Genomic DNA, 21,759 nt, shown 5'->3' on the forward strand with positions numbered 1-21,759 from the left:
TAGTGATAAATTCCTGGAAGGAAATAGAATGAGGTGATGGAGCAGAGGGTGGCTTTTCTTATTTATTGTAGCTCTGTGACACTGGGAAAGTTTTTTAATCATTCAGGGACCCAGTTTTCTAATCGGTAACATGTGGAGATGGATTGTTGGGGGTGGGGGCATGACCTGACGATTCTGTGAAGCTTCTTCCAACTCTAAGATCTTTGTTTCTCCCTCTGACTCTCTTTCAGGGACTGCAGGCGAGCAGCAAAGGAGAGAAGACAAGATGAGAATAGACAAAAAACAGCAGTATTAAGGGAAGGTGGAATCAGAGGAGAAAAAGGGTATCTTTGCATGTTTGACAACAGAACAAACTTGTTTGAGTTAGAAATACACATACATGCATATATAGTAAGTTTGCATGTTACAACATTAGATTTGTAACCAATTATACTTTCTTTTACAACTTCTTCTTAGAAAACGATTTAAAAAATAGTGATCAGAGTGTTTTTTTGTTTTTGCTTTTAACGATTTGAAAGTTCCTTCAGGAAAAATTTCCTCCTACAAATTACTAATTGGATAATTTACTCTAGCCAAGCACACAAGCTTTGTTGCTAGTAAGTGATGATTACCAGATTTTTTTCCCTTTACAGAGATTTACGTGACATGGTATTAAATTCTCTGGAATGTTTCCACTGTGTTCTGAAGTAGTTATGTTCTTTTTCTCCTCCAGGTGCAAAATGGGTTGATAACAAACAGAGGCTGACTTGTCAGTGCTGTGTTCCCACTTGAGCTTGGAAAAACACCAACACAAAACAAACACCACCACCACCATCACCTCCAACTCCATCATCATGTGTTATTTTCTTTCTCCAGGATTACTTTCTGAAGCACTTTAGTATTTTATACATAAATACTGATATGTTTTTCAGAAACTGTTCCTTCATTTATTTTTTTTCTCATCATTGATGCCACACTATTTGCCAAGTTCTTCCTTTTTGTTTTAATTTATTTCTCTCTATAACCAAAAGTGAGATCTTGAATTTGAGTACATTTTAAGTGATTCATTTTTACTTTTTCTAATTCTGGAATCCAAGCTTTCTCTTACAATAAGGAGGCTTTTAAACATATTTTCTTTCTTGCTTTTCAAATTCCATTGTATTTATTTATTCCTTTCTTTTAAAATTCCACTTGTCTTGACTCAATTTAGTTCCACAAATACATATATATTCTACTAATGCCAACTACTGATCTAAACATGAGTTATAAAAATGAAAAGGCTGCATTGTTGCCATCTTGCTAGTAAATATGTACTCAGTTTTCACAAGTAATAAAGTGGCCTCACCTGTGTTTCTCAGTTAACAATCACATTAACTATGTACGACAGGTAAGATTTGTTTTGTAGATCAGGAAACTAAGAGTCCAAAGAATGTAAGTAGCCCTAAATGAACCAATAATCCAACAAACCCTCTACAAGCTTATGATCAGATTGAGAAGTTCTAATAGTTTTTAGGGTAGAAAAGCCCATTCTCCTTAGGAACTATAGTGTTTTACATTTTAGTGCTTTATAGATTGACTTAGAATTAAGCTTTCCACATTTTATATGTAAAGCATACAGGGATAATTTTGCTAATGAGGCTGGGATGGAAAGAAGAATCTGAGTTTGACTTTAATTCTTTGGCATCGACTGTAAACTAAACTGACCTATGACCAATAAAAAAGCAAAGCTGAAACTTTTTGAAGAATTTGGCTCATTTAAAAATCTCTTCTATGTTTAAATCTGTACGTTAAAAATAACCTTTAATATTTACAAAAAAAGAAAAAGAATTGCAAAGTTTGTGATAATCTTAAGAACAATCTTTTCTTAAAGAACAAGAGACATCAGTCTTTTTAAGGTGTTTCTTTTTCTTGATTTCTAATAAGTTGTAAAACAGAAATAACTTCACAAATTGCTATTTTTAACTATTATCTTTGCCCTTCTCTGTGCCCCCATACCCCCAGATTTGAGGAATGATAATTTTCACTTACCATCTCCCAGATTTTGTATTGCCGAAAAAGTAAAAATAATGTAAACGAGCATAATTATCTCAGACCTAAATGCACAATTGTAGAATATACTATAGATATTATGGTATTAAAAAAACAACATACTGCTTAGGGAGGAACCAGAGAGAATGAATATTCTAACTGTGGCTCTCCTTAAGCTAACTGAGGAATTAGTTTTATTGGAATTAAAAAATCCATTTTCCCCTAAAGTAGTGACAGGATTCAGGACGCGCTACTCCAAAATAAGGCACCTTGACATACTGAATATTTTAAGCTGGAGGAGTCTGAGAAAACAGCAGTAGCGGGATGCTCACTCTGACAATCCCTCTCCCCTTCTCTCCTGAAACAGCTAAAAAACCCTCACGTGAAAGATGTCCTCCCTAAACCTGGAGGAACGGAGCATCCTTGTCTCTGAAGACAAAGAGACTCAAGAATCCAAACAAACAGGCCTTGCTAGGTTTCCCCCAGTTTACTGTACTTACCCCACACTCCTTGACCGGCATGCTCCTCCACCACTGCCGGGTCATCAGTCCTAGCACGAAAAACTCAGATCTGTTTCTTCAGATCTTCATTTCTTTATAAAGACTCCTATATCATGTAAAACTTAAAATAAAGTTCCTATTAATCTGTCTTTGTCAGTTGAATTTTTAGACCCAGCCAGGAGCCCTAAAAGGGGTGAGGTGAGGAAAACTTTTTCCTCCTCCACAGCAGCGAAGGTGTAACATGGCTTAATATGAATCAAAGCAATGGAACATTAAGAACTTTAAAAATATTACTCGCAGATAGTTGAACATCTCTTTAATTATTACAGGAGAATATCTTCTCTTTCTTCTCTATGTTTTAGAGACTAGCATTTGTCAAGACATTGCAGCTAAATGAGTGGGTTTCCCATTACATTTCCCCCGCAGCGTAAATTCTGGGTCTGTGATTCCCTAATCATACTAATTATATTACTAGATGTTGCTCTCATCTTTCTTTTTTTGCCCTAATGGGACATAGATTTCCTATGTAGAAATTGTCACTTATCTGTTATATTTGTCCAGGGTTTTAAACATTATATGGATCCTTTACTTGCTTTGGAAAACACACAGTAATCTAAAGATTAAAACTTGACATGAAGACCAGTGATGAGTAAGACAGGAATTACATTGCTGATTACACTATTACTTACTATACTCTACTAGTATAATTATCCTGGAGCTCTGTAAATGCTAAGCTTGAGCTATCCATTGTAAAAATGTCAGTAAAAATAAAGCTTTCATATGAAGTAGTTAATTGGAACTGGTTGATATCTAAATGAAATTTTTAAAAATCATAATTTTTATAACAAGAGCAGAAAAGTATCAAAAATTAGACATTGTCATCATAAACTACCAAAAGCTGTATTGGTATAAAATAATTTACTGCAATATTTGAGGAAAAATATAATTGCCAAAATCAATACATCTGTATTTAAATCATAAATAAATTTGTATGCTTTTTTCCTATTAATCTATTAATTCCCCAAAATCTTTTTTTATTACACAATGTAGAGTTGAATTTTTTTTTATTGAGGAATATGTGTGTGTGCAGAATCTACACGTGTGTTTTACACATTATAGATAAACATATGTATGGATATAAAATATCTGTGTGTATAAATGTGTATATTTGCACATATTTATAATGTAACCACACTGAAATAGAAAAGAAAGCTTTTTTTAGAGAAGCTTTTTTTTTAAAAACCCATTTACTATTAAATTAAGCACAGAAGCTTAAAACTTCATTAAATAAATACTTCCCTAAGTGATCATTTCCTTATTTTCTTCTATTAAGGAAAAGCTGGGGGAGGGGATAGAGGGAGACATCCAGAACAAACTAGACAAAAGGAGGAAAGCGAGGCTCTCCCAATAGAAAGGTGAAGGGCTGTGGCGCAGTGGGAAGTGGAAAGAGAAAGGCAGCCAAATGGAGCCAGCCCGAGGGAGAGGCAAAGCCAGCTTCTCTCTCCCTGCCCCTGGCCACACAACTTGCTCTCAGGAAGTTCCCGCCCAGGATGCCAAGTCATCTCCATCTGAATGTGTCTTTTGCACCGGGGCTACTTCTAGCAGCCCTTTTCTCTCTGGTGGGTTTGAAGATTATGGTTTCAGTGTTGACCCACTTGGCTTCCAGATTGCCTCTGACTCACCACATTTAGTGGATGCATCTGTTCTCACACAGACAAGTTCCACATTAGCAAAGTTCCTCTCCTTTTTCTGTTTCCTCCAAAGAAAGCCTTTTCTATTTTGCTAATGAAGACTCTGTGAAATCCGTGGAGTTTGCTGGGGCATGTGCCTGTAGTTTTTTTTTCTTTTGAAAAACTGCTGTTGTTGCTTCTAAGTGCACCTGGATGTCTAATAATATGTTTTATTTATGAAGCCACCCAAGGAGTCTAAAGGTTATTGTTATTTTATCTTTATGCTTATATATTTTTTAATATTTACATTAAAATATTTCCATAAAAATAGAATGTCACCATGATATATATCAACACATATATCAATCTAGCTGTCTCTCTCTATATATATACACAAATATATCTCAATCTGTATTTCAATATATCTATATGTAATTTTGCCTTTTAAAGCAAGGACATAAATACTGACATCTCTACTATAGTATGGCCAGCCTATTTTTCACGTGGAACAACCTCCCCATCATGTGGACTTTGAGGATATTGCTACTGAAGTCAAAATCATGCAATTACAAGCATGAATTAGTTTTTTTTAAAAAAGTGGAGCTCCTAGTAGATTCTTATTTTTATAGTTCATACTATTTCAGTTTTTTCTGTGTGTCAGTCAGTATTCTCAGCATCTTACATGGGCCATTTCATTTAATAATTCCAACAATCCTATAAAATAGGTAGTCTTACTATCTCCATTTCATAGATGAGAAAATTGAGGCTTGTCTAAGATCACAGAAACTGTACCTGACAAAGTCGGAAGTTGAACTAAGGGCCAAATTCAGTCCTTGGGTAAGATATTTCTTGCCTCAGGTCTTCTACATAGAATTCAACAAGAAATAATATATGGATAAAAATAAAATAATAATGTTAACTTATGCTAATTGAGAACCAACAATGTGTTAAGTACTATCTAAATCCTTCAAATATTCTTCGTTATTATTTTACTATTCTATCAAAGACTTTGTGGTGAGAAGATACAAAATGTTAACAGCTACCAACTACCAAAGACGTATCATTATGCATTGAGGTCACTGTTGCCAGCTTATACCATCCCCCGTATGAATCATCAAGGCCATGGAAAACCACCTAGGAAGTGTGAGCTTTTCTCCTTAGCCCCATTGGTAAGATTAGCTACTATTAATATATCTCTGCACCAGCAAACCCATCTCCCCAAGGGTAGACAAGAGACAGACGGGGAGACAATGTTTTTCTCGTATAATTCAGATTTGCTTTTAGTATGCTATTAAGAATTAATTAAGAATTAATGCACTCCCCATTTGTCTGCTTTGAGAAAAAACACAGATGGTTTTTTGGAGTCATGGAGATCTAAGGTGCCCAAAAAGTGAGTCTCATTTTGATTGAATTAGAGATGTTATCTGAAAGGATTAATTCAAACAAACAAGGACAAAGAACAAACTTTTCCTTCCTGCCTTCATTCATTTATTCATACCTGCAATGTTTAAGTCTCAGAGCTTCTCTACCTTAAAATCTGGCAGCAAATATATGATGTGGAGAGCCCCAAGTTTCCCTCAGAGAGGGATATGAGATGCGTTCATCCAGAAAAGGGGGTCTGAAAGTTCTGACCAGAGTAATGGGACGAGGCTTTCTGGGAGAGCTGGCACTCATGCAGAGCCTTGGAGGAAGGAGGGACAGTGACAGGTAAAGAGGGCAAATGAAGCAACAAAATCCACGCAGAGGAGGCATCATGTGCAGAGGGACAGCAGAAATCCAAGAATAGCAATGGCACAGTGAAGGCAATGGCTAGAAAGATAAACTACGGTTAGACTGTGAAGGGCTTTGAATATTAAGCTACCGGGTTTAAGCTTGAGTCGTAGGTCAACGGTTCTCAAAACGAGATCCCCAGTCCAATAGCATCAGCATCTCCTCAAACTCTACCCCAGACTTTTCCAATCAGAATCTCTGGGGTGTGGGGCTTAGCAATCTGCAGTTTAACAGACCCTCCGGGTGATGCTGATGCATGCAGGCTTCAGGCTGAGAACTGGCGCTGTAGCCAGCCCTGCTAAACCGCTACGTGTGCTGTGACCAGGTGACAGGTATACCATGTCCCCGGTCCTCAGAGTGGCTGGGCAGGCCCTGGGAAAGCTGGAGCTCCCAGGGACGACTGTCATTGGCACAAGCAGCCTCACTTTTTTATGCTATACAGAGTAGGTGTGGACCTGCAGGCCAAAGCTGCCCTGTGGCCTGTTTTGGTGTGCCGCTTCCATACCCCAAGCTCAGAATGGCTCTTACATTTTTAAAGGGTTGTAAAGAAAGAAAAGGAAGAGAAGAAAGAAGAAAACGAAGAGGAAGGAGGAGGAGAAGAGCGAGGAGGAGGGACAGTGTGATGGAACCGTGGCCTGCAAAGCCTAAAACAGCTGCTTCCTGATTCTCTACAGAGAAAGTTTACTGACCCCTGATATAGACAAGGAGAAACTGTCTTTGAGAAGAAGGGTGATAGGTCCAAAGAAAGAACGAAGGAGATTTAATCACAGTGTGCAAAAAAGAAAAAGTGAAAAGAGCTGGAGGCAGAGGCCAAATGTGGAACACACGTGAGATGGAAAAATCTAAAACATGCAATCAATACTCTTTGAATAGAAAGAAGAAATGTGACTTTAATACTTATAGGAACAATAAGACTTAACTTTCAATTGATCCAAGCACTATGTCACAGCGAAGTTCTCAACAACTGAAGAAATCATAGACTGTGTCCAGTTCAACAGCCTCTTGGGTTTAGTTTGGTTTAGTTTTGAGAGAGTAGAACAGTGTTGAGAGCATGAACTCCAGAGGCTCTTGTCTGGTGTGGGGAAAAACAGCCTCGTGTTTAAGTGCTTAGTGGTTGCACAGAATTATCTCCATAATATTTAATTATTGTCTAGACCAGTGATATGTATAGAAATCACCCAGTTATCTTCTTAAAATGCCACTTCTAGTTTAAAAGGTCTGGATGGGGCCCCAGAGCCTTCATTTCTAAGAAGTTCCCAAGTAGGGACCACACTTTCAGTAGCAAAGATCTGGACTGAACACCAGTAGTTATTTGAAAAGCAAAAATTTAAGGTCATACATTAAGCATGGGAAATAATTCCTCCATCCACGGAAATCAAAGGCACCTTTTCTGCTGTAATGTAATACATGATTTAATTGGTCACCAAAGCACACTTACCCCTGCTGCTGGTCACTGGAAATTCTGCCCTCTCAGAGTGGTGGTTTTTAGGGTCAAGTGCCTGGATGGGGAATAAAGAGTAGGATGGAATAAAGGATAGAAATGGAAGGTAATGGATATAGTGGGTGGAGACAACCTGATCAATCCTCCCACAGTGTCCGGAGACAGTCTGCCTAATGGTTTGGAGGGTCATACACAGACTTCGATTCCAGGGTCCTCAATAGCTGAGTGATCATACACAAATTCTTCACCCTCCTCTGCTATGGCTCCTCATCCAAAGATGGGGATAACAAATCCACAAAGAGAAGTTACAGGGAGTAAAAGAGAGACTGTCAGAAAATTATATAATGCGGTAAAGACTATAATAAGAACTAAATACTTGACTCTTTAATTATCAGAGATAAAAATGTATCAGCTTGAGATGCAAAGGAAGCTCCCCAACTGTCAACTGTTAAGGAAATAACCTAGAAACTTATTAGTGTTACTAAAGGACAAATAGCCCCCAAAAGAGCTTTAAATATACATGTTGGTTCATACATAGGATTTGTATCTTAAATATTTGGAATTCTCCCCAAAGAAATGACAGGTATGTAATGTGGGACATTATTAGGTGTTCACTTTTTGACTCCAAAATGTGTATTTTCATTACTGTTTAAGGCTTGTACTAAACGATGTATAAGTTTTGTGATATTTAAAAAAATCAATTAAACAGAGGATGCAAGGCTTAATGTAGCTTCCAAAGGTAATAAGAGTTTTATATCTAAATTATATTTCAAAATGAAAATATGGCCTTTGAAAGCTTTTTGATAGTAGGTGAACATTTGTCATGGAATCACATTCAATGTAAAAAATTCAGTGCAGTGTTGTGTATCTGATGACTAGATAAATGTTTACATTTTCATCAGGAATGCTTTACTATCATGGAGACACAGCCTGAGGGGTGGAACATATTGTGCCAATTACTCTTAATTCAGTTAATTAAAACTCTCTAGGTCTTCACTTTGACTTGACACCCTTTGCTTTATTATGCTCCAGTGTTACCTTATTCACGCTGTCCTTCACAGAGCTGTTCTTTCCACTGAGCTTCTGCACCATCCTCCACAGATGCAGTAGAAAGAAAAAAGATCTTCAGTGCCAGAGAGACCTAGAACCAATTCCAGTCTGGAGTATGCTGCTTGAGACTCACATGGTAGACAAGGCTCTTTCTCTGAGACTTGGTTTCCTTACTCATATCGATAGTCACTTTGCTGGATAATTGAGGATTAGAGATAATATTTGTTAAGTGTTTACATGGAGGCTGTACATAGAAAATGGGCAATGAATATGAACTTTTGCTTATTATTATTTGTTACTGAAATGTCAACTCCAATGCCATCCATTCTATGAAGTCTTCTTGGAAGCCCTGAATTTAGAGGCAGTTTTTACCTCCCTTAATAGCCAGAGATGCAGGTTATTTGCAGCTGGTTACTTTTACTCATGGCCTTTCAGTTACTCATGTGTATAGATTATCTCCTCTATAAAATAGGAAATTTTTAGAGGAAAGATTCAGGTTTCCAGAATCCTGTAGGCACCATGCATCTAGCCAGGAGCTTGCAAATAATGGGGCAGTAATAAATGTTCAATGAACAACAATTCTTTCATAGAGCAAAAATTACTTCCTTGTAGAACGCTTATCAATTTTTTAGATGGTGTACTTCTAATTTTTCCCTGATTTCACCAACCTTTCAATGCCCCACCAAGTTGAATTATATCAGGCACCAAATATTTCACAATATTTTCCCTCAAGTATAATTTATTTAACAATCATATATAATAGGAAGTACAGATAAATACAGCAGAATAAAAACACAAGAGTTGTAGCTTGTCATGTGACAAATTAAATAAAAGAGATACTGGTTAAATAAAAAGGCATATGAAATTATTCGATATATGTTTGGTAGCTGAGGATAAAAATGCAAAGCAGGACATTTAAGGTGCAGCAGCCTAACTCATCCATCCCTCCCTTCAGGATGGATTCAACATTGATGTTTGCAGAAGGGATGGGCACTGGTACCTCCACTCTGACCTCTCACTAAATGAACACAAGTAGTGGCTCTCTTAGAGAGAGAGAGAGGAATAAAGAAGATACAAAGGAGAGAAGGAGAGAAGGGAGGGAAAGGAGGGAACAAGGGAGCGAGGGAGGCAGACTGGGAAAAGAAAAAGTGCATCAACAGCGTGACAACTCTTCTGAGGAAATGGAGTGTGTTTTCTCCACTCCCCTGGAAGTTCAGCGCTCTATAAGTTACATAACCTGGAAAATTAGGTTAAAGCCCATATACAGAAAATAATGAATTCATTATATTCCTCTATTTTTAATAATAAAGTCTACATATCTTAAAGTATTAATAGGAACAAAGTGGACATGTTGCCTATGACAATTAAGAAGCAGTGTTTCGATTTATTTCTTTGTTGAGTGATTCTATAGCTTTATCGAAAGACAACTGGCTCAAATAGGAACAATAGTACTAGGACTTCCCAGATAGATTCTATTTTAAATGCAGAATATGTTCTAGCTTGTAAATAGCTACTTAAAAAAGACATTAAAAGCAGTAGTTGCAGTTTCTCCATAAATAGAAATAAGGAGTCCATTGTCAAAGGAGAAAAAGTCACCATGATGTACATATCTATACATTCTCCCCCAAGACATCATTATAGATCAATCTTTACTGCTTATGTTTAAAATATCAATTGCATTATAATGTCTATGATATAATTATTTAGCTGTGTCCTACATATAATTAAGGTGAAACAAAAGCTAAGGACCTTATTCGTAGAACATTTAGAAGCATCTTATACAGAGTCTATGCACAAAAATATCTTAAATTAGAATGATGCATACCTAATATGCATATAGAATATGGCTTACACATTAAAGGAGATCTAAGTTGTGAGTTATAAAATCCCACTACTTAGACTTAAAAGCTTCTGATTGCATCCATTTCCAATATATTGCTTAGCATTGTGGAACCCAGGGAAGAAGCAGGTGCAACAGAAAGGCATTGGGATGGACATATCCACCTTCACTTTATTCTTTAATCAATGACTACTCTCTGCTCTTGATTTTTGCCAACCAGATTTCTACCTTTCACAAAGACAAGTTCACTTAGTCTTACAATCACTGAAGTGTTTATACAGTAAGGTCACAACACCTAGTTGTGCTTGACCTTTCTTGTCAGCTAATAACATATAAAGGTAGTTCTTCAGTTTACAGCAAAGGAAAGACTCTGCACATGCTCAGGCAAAACATGACAAGGAAGCAGAGTCTCCATGGGTTGCAGTTTGTTTCTGTGTAGTAAAATTATAAGGTCACATCAAACAATGTTATCTGTACAGAAAAGTGTGGGCTTCCACTTTCATAGACATTTTTGAATATACACACCCATACACATACACACGTATGCACACACACTTCTTTTGTCACTTATTCCTTGGCTTGTAATACATTTTGTTACATCCTGATGGGATCAACGCCTCAGAAGGCAAATTCCGTTCTCAGTTCTAGTGTCTGTCTCCAATAATGGCTGAAAGATCTTGTTATCTTGGATCGCAGGTAATGTGTGACTTGTCTTGTGACCACGCCCATGTAGGTGATTCATTAGTGCTCCGAAACCATGAGGATGGATGCAGGCTGGTCCACTGCTTTCAGGGACAGGTTTCACGGCGGTTTCCCAGCTTAAGGGTTACAATGAAGAGTTGATCAGCTCACGGAGCCAGAGCTCTGATGCTCTGTGGTTGTCATAGGACTTCAATCACAGCTTCTGGGCATTCCCACCTCTCATTTTGTTCCCATGTATTTAATAACAAGGACAATTTAAATAGCCTCAGAGCCGCAAAAAATATTTTTCCATAATTTTGTTTTTGCTTTCTTTTTACTTAACATCTTGAGGAATTTGTAGTTACAGCACTCTGTATAAAATAGTGCAAGAAAGTGAAGTTTAAAAATGCCTCCTCTTCTGCACATGTATTACATAGCCACCTATGCTATAACTGGTTTCAAAGTGATGAAAATTTAAAACTGTCCAACTTTTGTCTTAAAAATGTATCTGGCTTGATTGAAAAAGGCCAAATTGTGGAGGAAGAACAATGGCAGAAGCACTGGCCAAAATCTCTGATAGCAACTTTGCGTGTGTCTATTTGGCTAGAATTACTAGCTCAGAATTTATGTTCTTCTTATTAATTCCTAAAATGAGCCCATAAAAATAGCCAGTTCCAAGTGTATGTTGAAAGAGAAGAATATAGATGTGTGGGAAATGGAGGATTTAAGATACTTTAGTGCTGTTCTCATTATCCTGAAATAAAATCCAGATGAAAATGAAGATCATGTTTTGGTCATATACAGGCATCAAAAACTGTGTGGCAATTTCATGCTGGACTTTATAGCCCTTGTCGAAAATAAGGGAGTTATCAGTAGATAACAGATGTTCATTTTAGATCATTTGGAATTCCTCTTCCTATTTCTTCTGTGTGTGTATGTGGCTTTATAGTTTGGATGGAGGGTATGGAGAGAAATTTCTGGTGCTAATAGGAGACAATATCTTTAAAATGCTTAATATAGAGCTGTATTTTAAAAATTTCTACCCACTTTGTGGCTTGATTTCTAGCCACAATTCATATGCAAAATAATCACAATCACTAACTCTGGAATTGTTGATAGGACTGAATGAAATAATAGATATAAGATGTTCATCACAGTGCCTGACACTGAGTTACTATTAATAAAACTATTGTTATCAACTAAAGAGTCTTACAACCAACTCAAGGAATATTGAGAAATGGATCATCTTAAAAGCTAATCATGTTTTAACTCAGTCATATCTAAAGTAACATTCGAGGAGCTACTGGTAACATCTCAAAGTCTCAGTATGGTACCCACAGCATTTTTTATTGCCTCTACCATCATGCCAACAACAAGACTCATTATAATACTTTTTAAAGGAGACACTAAGACATCTCCACTAGAAAAACACAGTCCTCCCTTCTAACTGCCTGCAACTTATCTGTTGGCCCAAGACAGTGGTTCTCAAATTTAGTGTACAGAAATAGAAAAACAATGAATTGCTAAAAATTCAAATTTCTAAGGCATCACTCCCAGAGTGAGTAATTTGGTAGATCACAGGTGAGCCCTAGACTTTTTAAAAAGGGAACCATAGATGCAAATGTCCAGGGATTTTAGCAAACATTGATGTTTGTTTCATAATATGTACTTGCTTTGTTATTATCACCTAGTGTAAATGTTCATAATTCCTACATGAAGTATAAAAAGAAATCAGTGTAAAACATTTGTATTTTTTTCAGGAAGTAGTAGAAGAAACCAGGATTAAACGTCCCCATAGAAGATTGCTTATTATTTTTAAAGGACTAAAAGGTCTCAGTAAATATAATTTTTATTGATGAATGAGTCAAGAACTCCTTAGAAAGGTAAATATTTAAAGTTTACCTGTTAAGGTTTTGTCTCAGAAAATAAGAGATTTTCAAGAAAAAATCCAGGAAGACATTTACATAAGATAACTTATTCTATAAACCACCCACTTCAGAAATAAGTTTCTCAACTGAAAAATAAAATTACCTCTCATGTTGAAAATGACAGAAGCCTGTAAGGTGTTTCAAACCTATGAATGTGTATCAGCATGTTTTTCTTCAGCATTTACTAGATCTTCTGAGTTTTTATGAAGATCAGGTTCACCTGAAAAACAAGCAAACAAATAAACAAAAACAAAATAGGCCTGAGAAAAATCCTAATAAGGTCAGGAAACTGAAGAAACTAGTAAAATGTTGAAGACTGGATTTTACAATGGATTTTGCGGCATGTTTCTCCAAAGATACCAAACATCTTCTTTCCAGCCTGTGGATTTATAGAGTTTAACAAGTCATCTCCTGGTGGTCATACAACTTTGTAAAGTTGCAATTTAATCTGGGAATACAGAAATGAAACAGATGAGACATGTTTAAACATCTATTAAATAAAACATAAAATTATGCATGTTTTTCCTGAGTACTTTTAATTGAAACAAATTCTTTTAAACAAACCCTCTAATGTTCAGTGTCTTTTACCACACATTGCTTAGTTGCTATGAATTTAAAACAGATGTGTATAAGAGAATGTAGTGTTTAAGATAAGACATCATCTGCCAAAACAAACTAATGGAATTTATAATCTTAGAATCACTCAGCTTCTACATAAACCTTAAAAAAAGTTAGTGTGGAAAATGTTCCAACATTTCTAGAGAGGGTGCAGAGAATCTATCAAAAATAGAAACATAAAGCAAATGTACAGATAAAAGTCTTATTATATAAGAACGAAAGTTTAAAAATTAGTAGAAATAATTTGAGTCAATTATTCAGAATATCTTGGTATTTCAGAAAATAGTCATATATGATAGAATGTCCTTTCTGTCCAAAATTTGATTGAAAATATACTTATAAACAATTAAACTTTGCACCAATTAACTTTGAGATAATTTCTTAACATATACTGTAAGACTGTATTGTCTCAGGCAACAGATTTTTACTGAGTTTATAAAATTAATGAACATATAGAACTTATGGGGTATTATCATAAAGTAAAAGTATTTTGTCCCTTACTTTCTCTTTAAAATATATTCAACAGGAGAAACTTCTCTTCTGTCCCAGGTTCAATCTTTCAGGTAGTATCAGTACTTTTCCAATAATTCTTAGATAATGAAAACATCATGTGATAACATTAAATTGCCAGTCTCATAGGTCTGGTTGCATAAAATACATGTCAATCTTAAAACAAAGATAAAACTTCTTCCCAAACTTGGGTTTATTGAAGAGCCCAAAAGTGGTTGGTGATGGGGGCATGACTGATGTTTCTTTCACTTCTTGCTTGTCTTCCAAGCAAGCTGGCTACCTTGAACTCCTGAACTGAGCAAGGGTGCGAAGAAGGCTAAGAGGAGCAGCAAAGTTCCTACTTGACTGGTACCACTGTAGGATGTCTTTGCACTCACTAGACCTGGCAGGTGTTTAGAGGTGACTCCTTCTCCTGTGACCACATTCATGGGACTGCTTGTCAAGGACCATGAGTGGAGACTCCTTACCACCTTGGTATGGACACTTGAAACTGTGGTTCCTTTACAATGTCCACAGCCCCTGGAAACTTGTTGGTATATCTCCAGCTTCTGTCTGCTGCTACAAATGTAGGTAGACCACATTTGGTTCTCACGAAACACTTGTTGGGCCTTTATTCCCAAAAGTTACTTGAGGAAAGACTGAAACCTACACAGCTTCCTTTCCTTTGGCTCATCTGTCACCATCTAACCCTTTAGATCTCCCCTATAAAAGCTAGATTCTAATCCCAATATCCCCTTAACTTCAAGCTCCAAGGGTGGAGCTCTCTTCTCTTGATTTGAGGTGAAAAGGGAGGCATTTCTACATCTTTCCCAATAGCAGAGAACTCATTAAAGAAATCCTCCTCACAAATCCTATTTTGATCATCAACAACCTGACCCTTTCAATTGTTTGAATTGGGTGAAGGTTATAAACATCCAATAACAGCTTTAGAATCATTGAAATTTCTGCTTCATGAGTCAATCTGTTTCTGACATTTATCATCTTAGAGTCTTAGCTTGAACTTCTGATCTGATATCCTGTTATTTGTGACTAGATTAGAACAGAACAAAACAGACCAGAATAGAACAGAACAGAGTGAAAAGAATAGACTGAATTAAAGGAAAGGAATATAAGTAATTAACTAATTCTCTGGTTCTCAAAAATTCTGAGAATCTTTACAATAGGCAAAAGACATTGAAGTTCACAAACACCAAAAACTCTTATTTCTAGCAGATGAAGAACTCACCAGTAACAAAAGCATGGAAGAGGAGCAAAATATCAAATAATTACATTGCAGCAATTACAAGAAAATCCCCAAATGATACACAGACTACATCCAAGAGTAATTCCATACATGCAATTAGAAAAGTAGCAAATTAAAACTACAACCAACTCAAAATGAAAAAAGCACTGAAAAAAAGTATGTTCCTTGAGACTGTAAAATTCCAGATGTTTTCAGAGGCACAGATACAACATTGCCAAGCAACTGCATGACAGCCAGATTGCCTAGGAATTAGAGTCCTCCCTAAATTCAAATCACATACTTTTAGTTAGTAAATCTTTAGTTGTAGAAGACTTTACAACTAACTGGGATAACAGTACTTGGAAGCAACCCTTAGGCTTTCATAAAATAGAAAATCGTATCATATTGGTATCATCTTGTCAGAAAACAAGAAATGATTTGGATTCTTCAACTCATTAAAGATCATCTTAGATCATCTTCATGGCTCAAGAGTGATCTGTGTAAAAGACCAACCATCCATATAGTCCAAGGTTCCGAACATTTTTGAATCATGGGTGAAAACTAAGACCTTTCTCAAAATAAAATTCATAAATAAATGAAATGAAACACATAGACTTACAAAGGATTTCACTTACATTAAAATATAATTATCAACATTTTTAAGTAATCCTAGTGATGTAATACAGTAATATATATACTTCCTTATTAATGCATTAAAATAACAAGGCCTAGCTGCAGGTCTATTATCTATGTAATTTTCAAATAATGATATCAATTGATACTTCAAGGTATCTCCATGAACCTAAATACATTATGAAAATATTTATGATTTCTACCGGTGACAAACACAAATACCACAAATGTTTACAAATGAAGGATATCCTAAATTTCAGTTGGAATTTCATTTTACTGAAGAGACTTGCAAGTTTACATGCATAGGAATCTATCTCTTAGGAATGAATGCAATGGGTCTTTTAAAGCAAGTGCACAGAAGCTTATTTGACAGCCAGGAAAAAAGGTAGTGAAAGTAAAGAAACTTAGATAATTCTGTTCATCTCAAAGACTTTGAAATGATCATTTAAACCAGTTTCAAACTTTAGAATTGAAAAAAAGTAACTTGCTGGAAACATAAGTTTTTCTTTATGAACGGAGTCTAAAATCAGCAAAGTGCAGGGAAGGGAGGGGATAGTGGTCATAGGAGAGATAGACCTACCAAAATAAAAAGAAATCCTCTAAATTTGGCTAATTTAAGATCTTAGCTTGCTATTAGAACTTATTATTATTAATTATTATTATTATTATATTAGAATCATAGTATGTTAGCTTCATAGATGATATAAATAATAGTTGCAGGGAATAAGGCACACTACCAAGTGGATATTAGAGACTCCAGTTGTCCAGTTATGTTCTTGTATTTAAAAAATAGTCTGTTAGCATAAATTGTTATATAATTGAAAACATAACAATAATAACACTTTGTGAACAACTGGTGGCTGGTGGGCACTATTTTAAGTGCTTCACTTGTCTTAATTCTCTGAATTCTCACAGCAAACCTATGAGGTGGAAATTAATGATTGTAGTAAGTGAGATGAGGGTTAAGTCATCTGCCCAAGATTTCAAGGCTGCCTAGTGGCTAAATCCCTCTAACAAAGTCCAACCACAATCTTGACCTTTAGTATCACCATTTTCCAAAGTACAATCATTCCAATACCATATCTATATGCTATTCTCTTAGTTACTAGTATTTTTCTTATACAGACTTTGAATGTACTCTCTTTTAAAAATTAGTTTTGTCTTATATAGTAAATTCCAAAGAAATAAGAGATTTGATATACCTGTTATGTTTTTTAACACACAGAATTCATAATTAACAAAAAGATCATTTCTTCTGTAGGTATAAAAACACAGTAATTGATTCAATTTAATGATTTATATTTGCATTCATATATTTCTCCTTTGTCTGACCCAACAATCCCTGCATGTGAGTAGGAAAACCATCACCATAATTTCCATTTTAGGAATGAGAAACACACGATCAGAAGGGATAACTGACTGCTCCAAGGCACCATAGCCTGGAAGAGTTTGGGAGACAAACCGCCATATTATACCTTAAAAAATACTCTAGTTAATTTTCCAGATTTAGTAGTAATAGCAAATAGTGTTTGAAAAATACTTAGTATAAAATTGGTTTCTGCAGTCTTTTTAATATTAGGTCTGAGTTATACTGCATTGTCATCTCTTCATAAGAAAAATACTCCCTTTGCTATGTCTAGCAGTATTTCTTCATGCAGGCAGATCTGTCTAGATTGGTTCAGCTTTACTTTCGATCCATTTATGTAGCTTATATTGCCAATAACTAGAAGGAACTGATGATCTAGGATTCAAGTTACAGTTATTGGAGAAATGTTTAGTGTAGGGTAAATCAGAGCTTCTGATTCTAATCAGTGTTTTCGCATTTGTATAATAGAATTTACCTTATAGTTTGGGAATAAGAAATCTTCAACACCAGGGGAAAATGCTCAATTTAAATGCATCTTGAGGGGAAAGAGTTGCATATTTTCTGGTTGAAGCTAAAATTTTTGGCACACATGAAGGCAACAATAAACAAAAGGAGGACTGAACACTAAAGAGAGATAGAAGAAAAAGAAGGTGAGGCTGCTGAAGAAAACTGCACCCCTTTCCAAACTTGTTAGTCCCAACCCTGTAAAGTTAGAAGTAACACCTTATTTCATAAAGTGTTATATAAGATACAAATCAAGAGAAGACTAAATTTTTTTTTGATCCACTAAAGCAATACAAAACACATAGATTTATTTACATTAGCAAACTCCAGAATGACTCCCAGTGCACACATAGTAGGCACCTAAAGACGTGAGAAGTTCTACAGGTGATCTCTGGAAAATGAAAGATCTGTATGTATATTCATTTGCCATTCAATGAAATTTCACTCAACTTGGGGAGGTAATCCCATATCAAAGCCAGAAATCTCAGTGTTGTTCCACTGAAACTAGAATTTAAGTAGGAGGTGGTAAGCTGGCTCCTTAAAAGAGTTCAGTCTAAAAATGGGTCTAGAGTCTACATATGTTTTGGTGGCGTGAGGATAGGAATGTTCTCCTAATGAGGAAAGTGGAGAGGTGAGGTGAAGAAGATAGGAATGAAAAAGATGTGCCGAGGAAGAAGTGAAGTCCAGTTGAGAAAACTTGACTCAGAGTCCCTTCACTGGCTGAAGCGATAATTTCTCCTTCAGTGTCATCCTTTTACCTGTTGAAATGCTCTTACTCACAGACAGATTTTCTCAATTGAATCACATTAAAAAAAGTTATCTTAGAAGGTAGGGAAGCTGGGAGGGTAGCAATGGAGAAAGAAGATCTAGGCTAGTGAAATGAAGATCATTCAAATCATACTTTGTATGCTGTAAATAGTGGTAGGAACCAGTTGTGCATTTTTAAGATTTGGCTCTTAGAACCAATTTAATGTGAGAGGCAATATGGGCCTTCACTAGTTTGTCAATCAGGGAAAAGATGGGATGAAAACTGAGTTTGAGAGGTGTGCCAAAAATTCACATTTTAAAAATATTTGATAAGAGTAAAAAATACATGAAGAATACCCATTTTAGGTATTTGTCTAAAATAGTTTCAAAAGTTAAAACTTGGGAAAAAAATTGTAAAATGGTAGAAACATTTTGGCTTTGCTTTTCGTATTCCAGTTAATTGGGTTTTCTATTTAAAACTAGATTAAGAAAAAAGAAAAAAGATTTTAACTGCTTTCTGTAAAAATGCTCAAGTATGTCAATATGTAAATTCACTTTTGTGCCTAAATGGGGAATACTGAACATAATTGAACATGTTTTAATGATAGATAATCCTGCAAAAAGTCCTGAGGGGCATTGTTCTAAAACAAGCCATTAATTCTCACTCTCCTATATGTGCAGAATAGAGTATCATTCATGTTTACTGGCTCTAGGGAATTATTAAAAGATCAGTTCTTGATTTTGCTGCCTTGTCACCACTTCTCAATTTGAAAGTTAAAAAAAATAGTTAAAGGTTCTACTTTTAAGGTGGGATTTTATAACATAATATTACTTACTATCTGACATTATTTCTCAAATTGCTCAACTTTAACAATGTCAGAAAGAAAAACCAATGATGCTTGCACATTATACAATTTCCTACTTACCTGCAATCTCTGGTCTACAATTTTCCATAAGGTTCTGAGTGCTTGTGTTTTAAAACAGACTCATATATGGCATGAAGAAGATGTGATCAGATTTAAAATTCTGGCCCCTTTTATATAAAATCTTTAGAAAGATACAAAACCTTTAAATTTTAAACTCATTAAAATCTGTCTACATGTATTTTAAAATGAATGTGCCATTTTATATTGATTTATTAAATCATAAGTGATCTGTGTAAAGAATATAGATTAATGAGTAATAATGAACAAGTTTATTATTATTATTAATAATATTAGCATCAACAGCAAAAAGGTAGCTAACATTCACAAGAGTACTTAGTATGTCCCAAACACATGCTAAGTGCTTCTTATATTTTATAATTTAATCCTCCCAACAATTTCTATTGCCAAAGGTCAGATAGTTTGGCCTTCAACCTCAGACTCTGTACTAAACTGGAAAATTTGGTCACACAGTGCTAACTCCCGGACCTAAAGGGGCCCATTTGAGTCTGAAAGAGTGAAAGCATTTTGTGTTGTCTGGAGAAATACAACTGCAAAGATTCAAGTTAAGCAGTGTGGGGTAAACATGACATTTTTCATCTTCTTGCTCTGACAAGTTATTAAAATTCAAAATTCAGTTCTTCAGAGAAGAATGAGAGTTTGATAGTAAGCACGTGAGCAGCACTTTCTACAAAATAAACTCTTTACTATTGCTCTCTGTAGTAAAACCTACAGCAGAAGACAGGCTAAGAAGGACTCAAATCCCAAGGCCCCCATGAGGTCTACACTAAGGGGGATTTCAAAGTGGTCTGTAAGAAGGACCCACGTGTTCTTTTGCTAATACCACAGAGGGGAAAGAACCGAGATTCACGATTCCAAGAGTAATAAGAAGTTATTCAATTTAAAATCCAGTATAAATATGTAACTGAAGTAGTAAGTATCTATGCTTAAAAAATCAAAAGGTGTAAATGTGAAAACCTTGCCATCATTTTTGTCTCAGTGATTTCTGACGCTCCATCCTGCAACACCAGAGCCAACCATCCACTGTAAACCTTAGGGATCGCGAAGTGCATACGCTGTTTTCCTTGCATATTCATACATAGAGCCATTAATTGCTTCTAACCTAGAGACAACAAACATCACACACTTCTTATTTTTTGGTGTTTATGGTCAAATTCTTCAGAGGACAGAGCACCTTTTTACATGAGTTTCCATCTGGGGAAGATGAGAGTCAGGAAAGTATGTCTCCTTTGATTTTGTTCATTTTTCCCTTTGAGGGAAAAACCACTTACACTCTTCATCAAGCTGAATACATAATGTTCAGCAAGTAGGTACTTACTACAGAAAAAGAGTCAGAAGATATCGGTGGCATGCATAATCCAAAATTCTAGGAGTCACTAGATGTCTCTGATGATTTCTACAAATATTGCTTGACAAATGTAGACTGAATTGACTTGGGAATACTTAATGTCCAAACAATTAACTGTTTTTTCTGTCTTATTCAGCTTTAGGTCACTAAATCCTGGAGAGCTTAGTTGGTTGCTACATTGATTAAGTTCTAAGAATCACCCATCAATCTCATATATCCAGCTAAAGTTTAATTTGGAAAGAGAAAGACTAGTGTTCATACAAAATGCCTTCCATGCTATTTTTTATCTTCTGTGTACATGTTCTTTTCGAACTTAGGCTGGCTAAAACAAGGGGCTATTTGAAGGAATGTGTGGAGAGAGACTTATCTACTTACAGTTGTTGAAAGCAGTAGAATAAATTACTTTTCTTGGTCATATATGCAATTTGCTCCTATTACAGTACATTTATAAATTGTAAACCCATGTTTTAAAATGAAAGCACTTTAAGCAATTAGTCACAAAGCACTGTATTGATCTACAACATGTAGCCAAGATTGTGGGAGTGGAGCAGTCTTTAACCTGTAACAGCTAATGTAACAGGATTACTCTCATGATGTAGGTGAACTTATTTAAAATCGTGAGAGCTCTGTGCCAAAACCATCAAAACTATTACCTTATTCTCATTAAGCTTCTTTTATTTGATGAGATTTCTACTTCTTACTGATGACTCTGGGTTTTCTCTAATCAGCAGACCTGCAGGTTTTATAGAAGCATAGCCCAAGATGAAAGGGTGATATGGGAACATAGGACCCTTCCAAATGAATCCCATGTCCAGAGAGATGAGATAATATTATTGACTGGGTCCTTCTGCTGAGTTTCTCTCTTTACTTTCACAGAAGTTTCTGGATACAAATCGAAATTAGTGCAAGCCTTCCAAGATTACTCACTACGAGTTGCCTTCTGAAACTGAGCCTCGATTGGGTTTTAAAGATGATTTGGA

General features: G+C 35.7%; 1 protein-coding gene across 7 annotated transcripts in view; it reads right to left on the reverse strand.

The window, feature by feature from the left end:
• Positions 1-9,149: 9,149 nt before the first annotated feature.
• PDE1A (phosphodiesterase 1A) overlaps positions 9,150-21,759 on the reverse strand; it is a 297,804-nt gene continuing 285,194 nt past the window's right edge. For 5 of the 7 annotated variants that reach the window (XM_064484963.1, XM_064484962.1, XM_010991567.3 and 2 more), the window contains 2 exons: positions 12,991-13,107; positions 9,150-11,330 (listed from right to left, as the gene is read on the reverse strand). In XM_064484963.1, the coding sequence (XP_064341033.1) occupies positions 13,034-13,107 (74 nt within the window). In that variant the 3' untranslated portion in view covers positions 9,150-11,330; positions 12,991-13,033. The other 2 variants (XM_010991573.3, XM_010991603.3) reach the window with 2 other exon arrangements.

This window comes from Camelus dromedarius, chromosome 4, assembly GCF_036321535.1.
Source record: "Camelus dromedarius isolate mCamDro1 chromosome 4, mCamDro1.pat, whole genome shotgun sequence".
In the NCBI taxonomy this organism is placed as follows: domain Eukaryota; kingdom Metazoa; phylum Chordata; class Mammalia; order Artiodactyla; family Camelidae; genus Camelus; species Camelus dromedarius.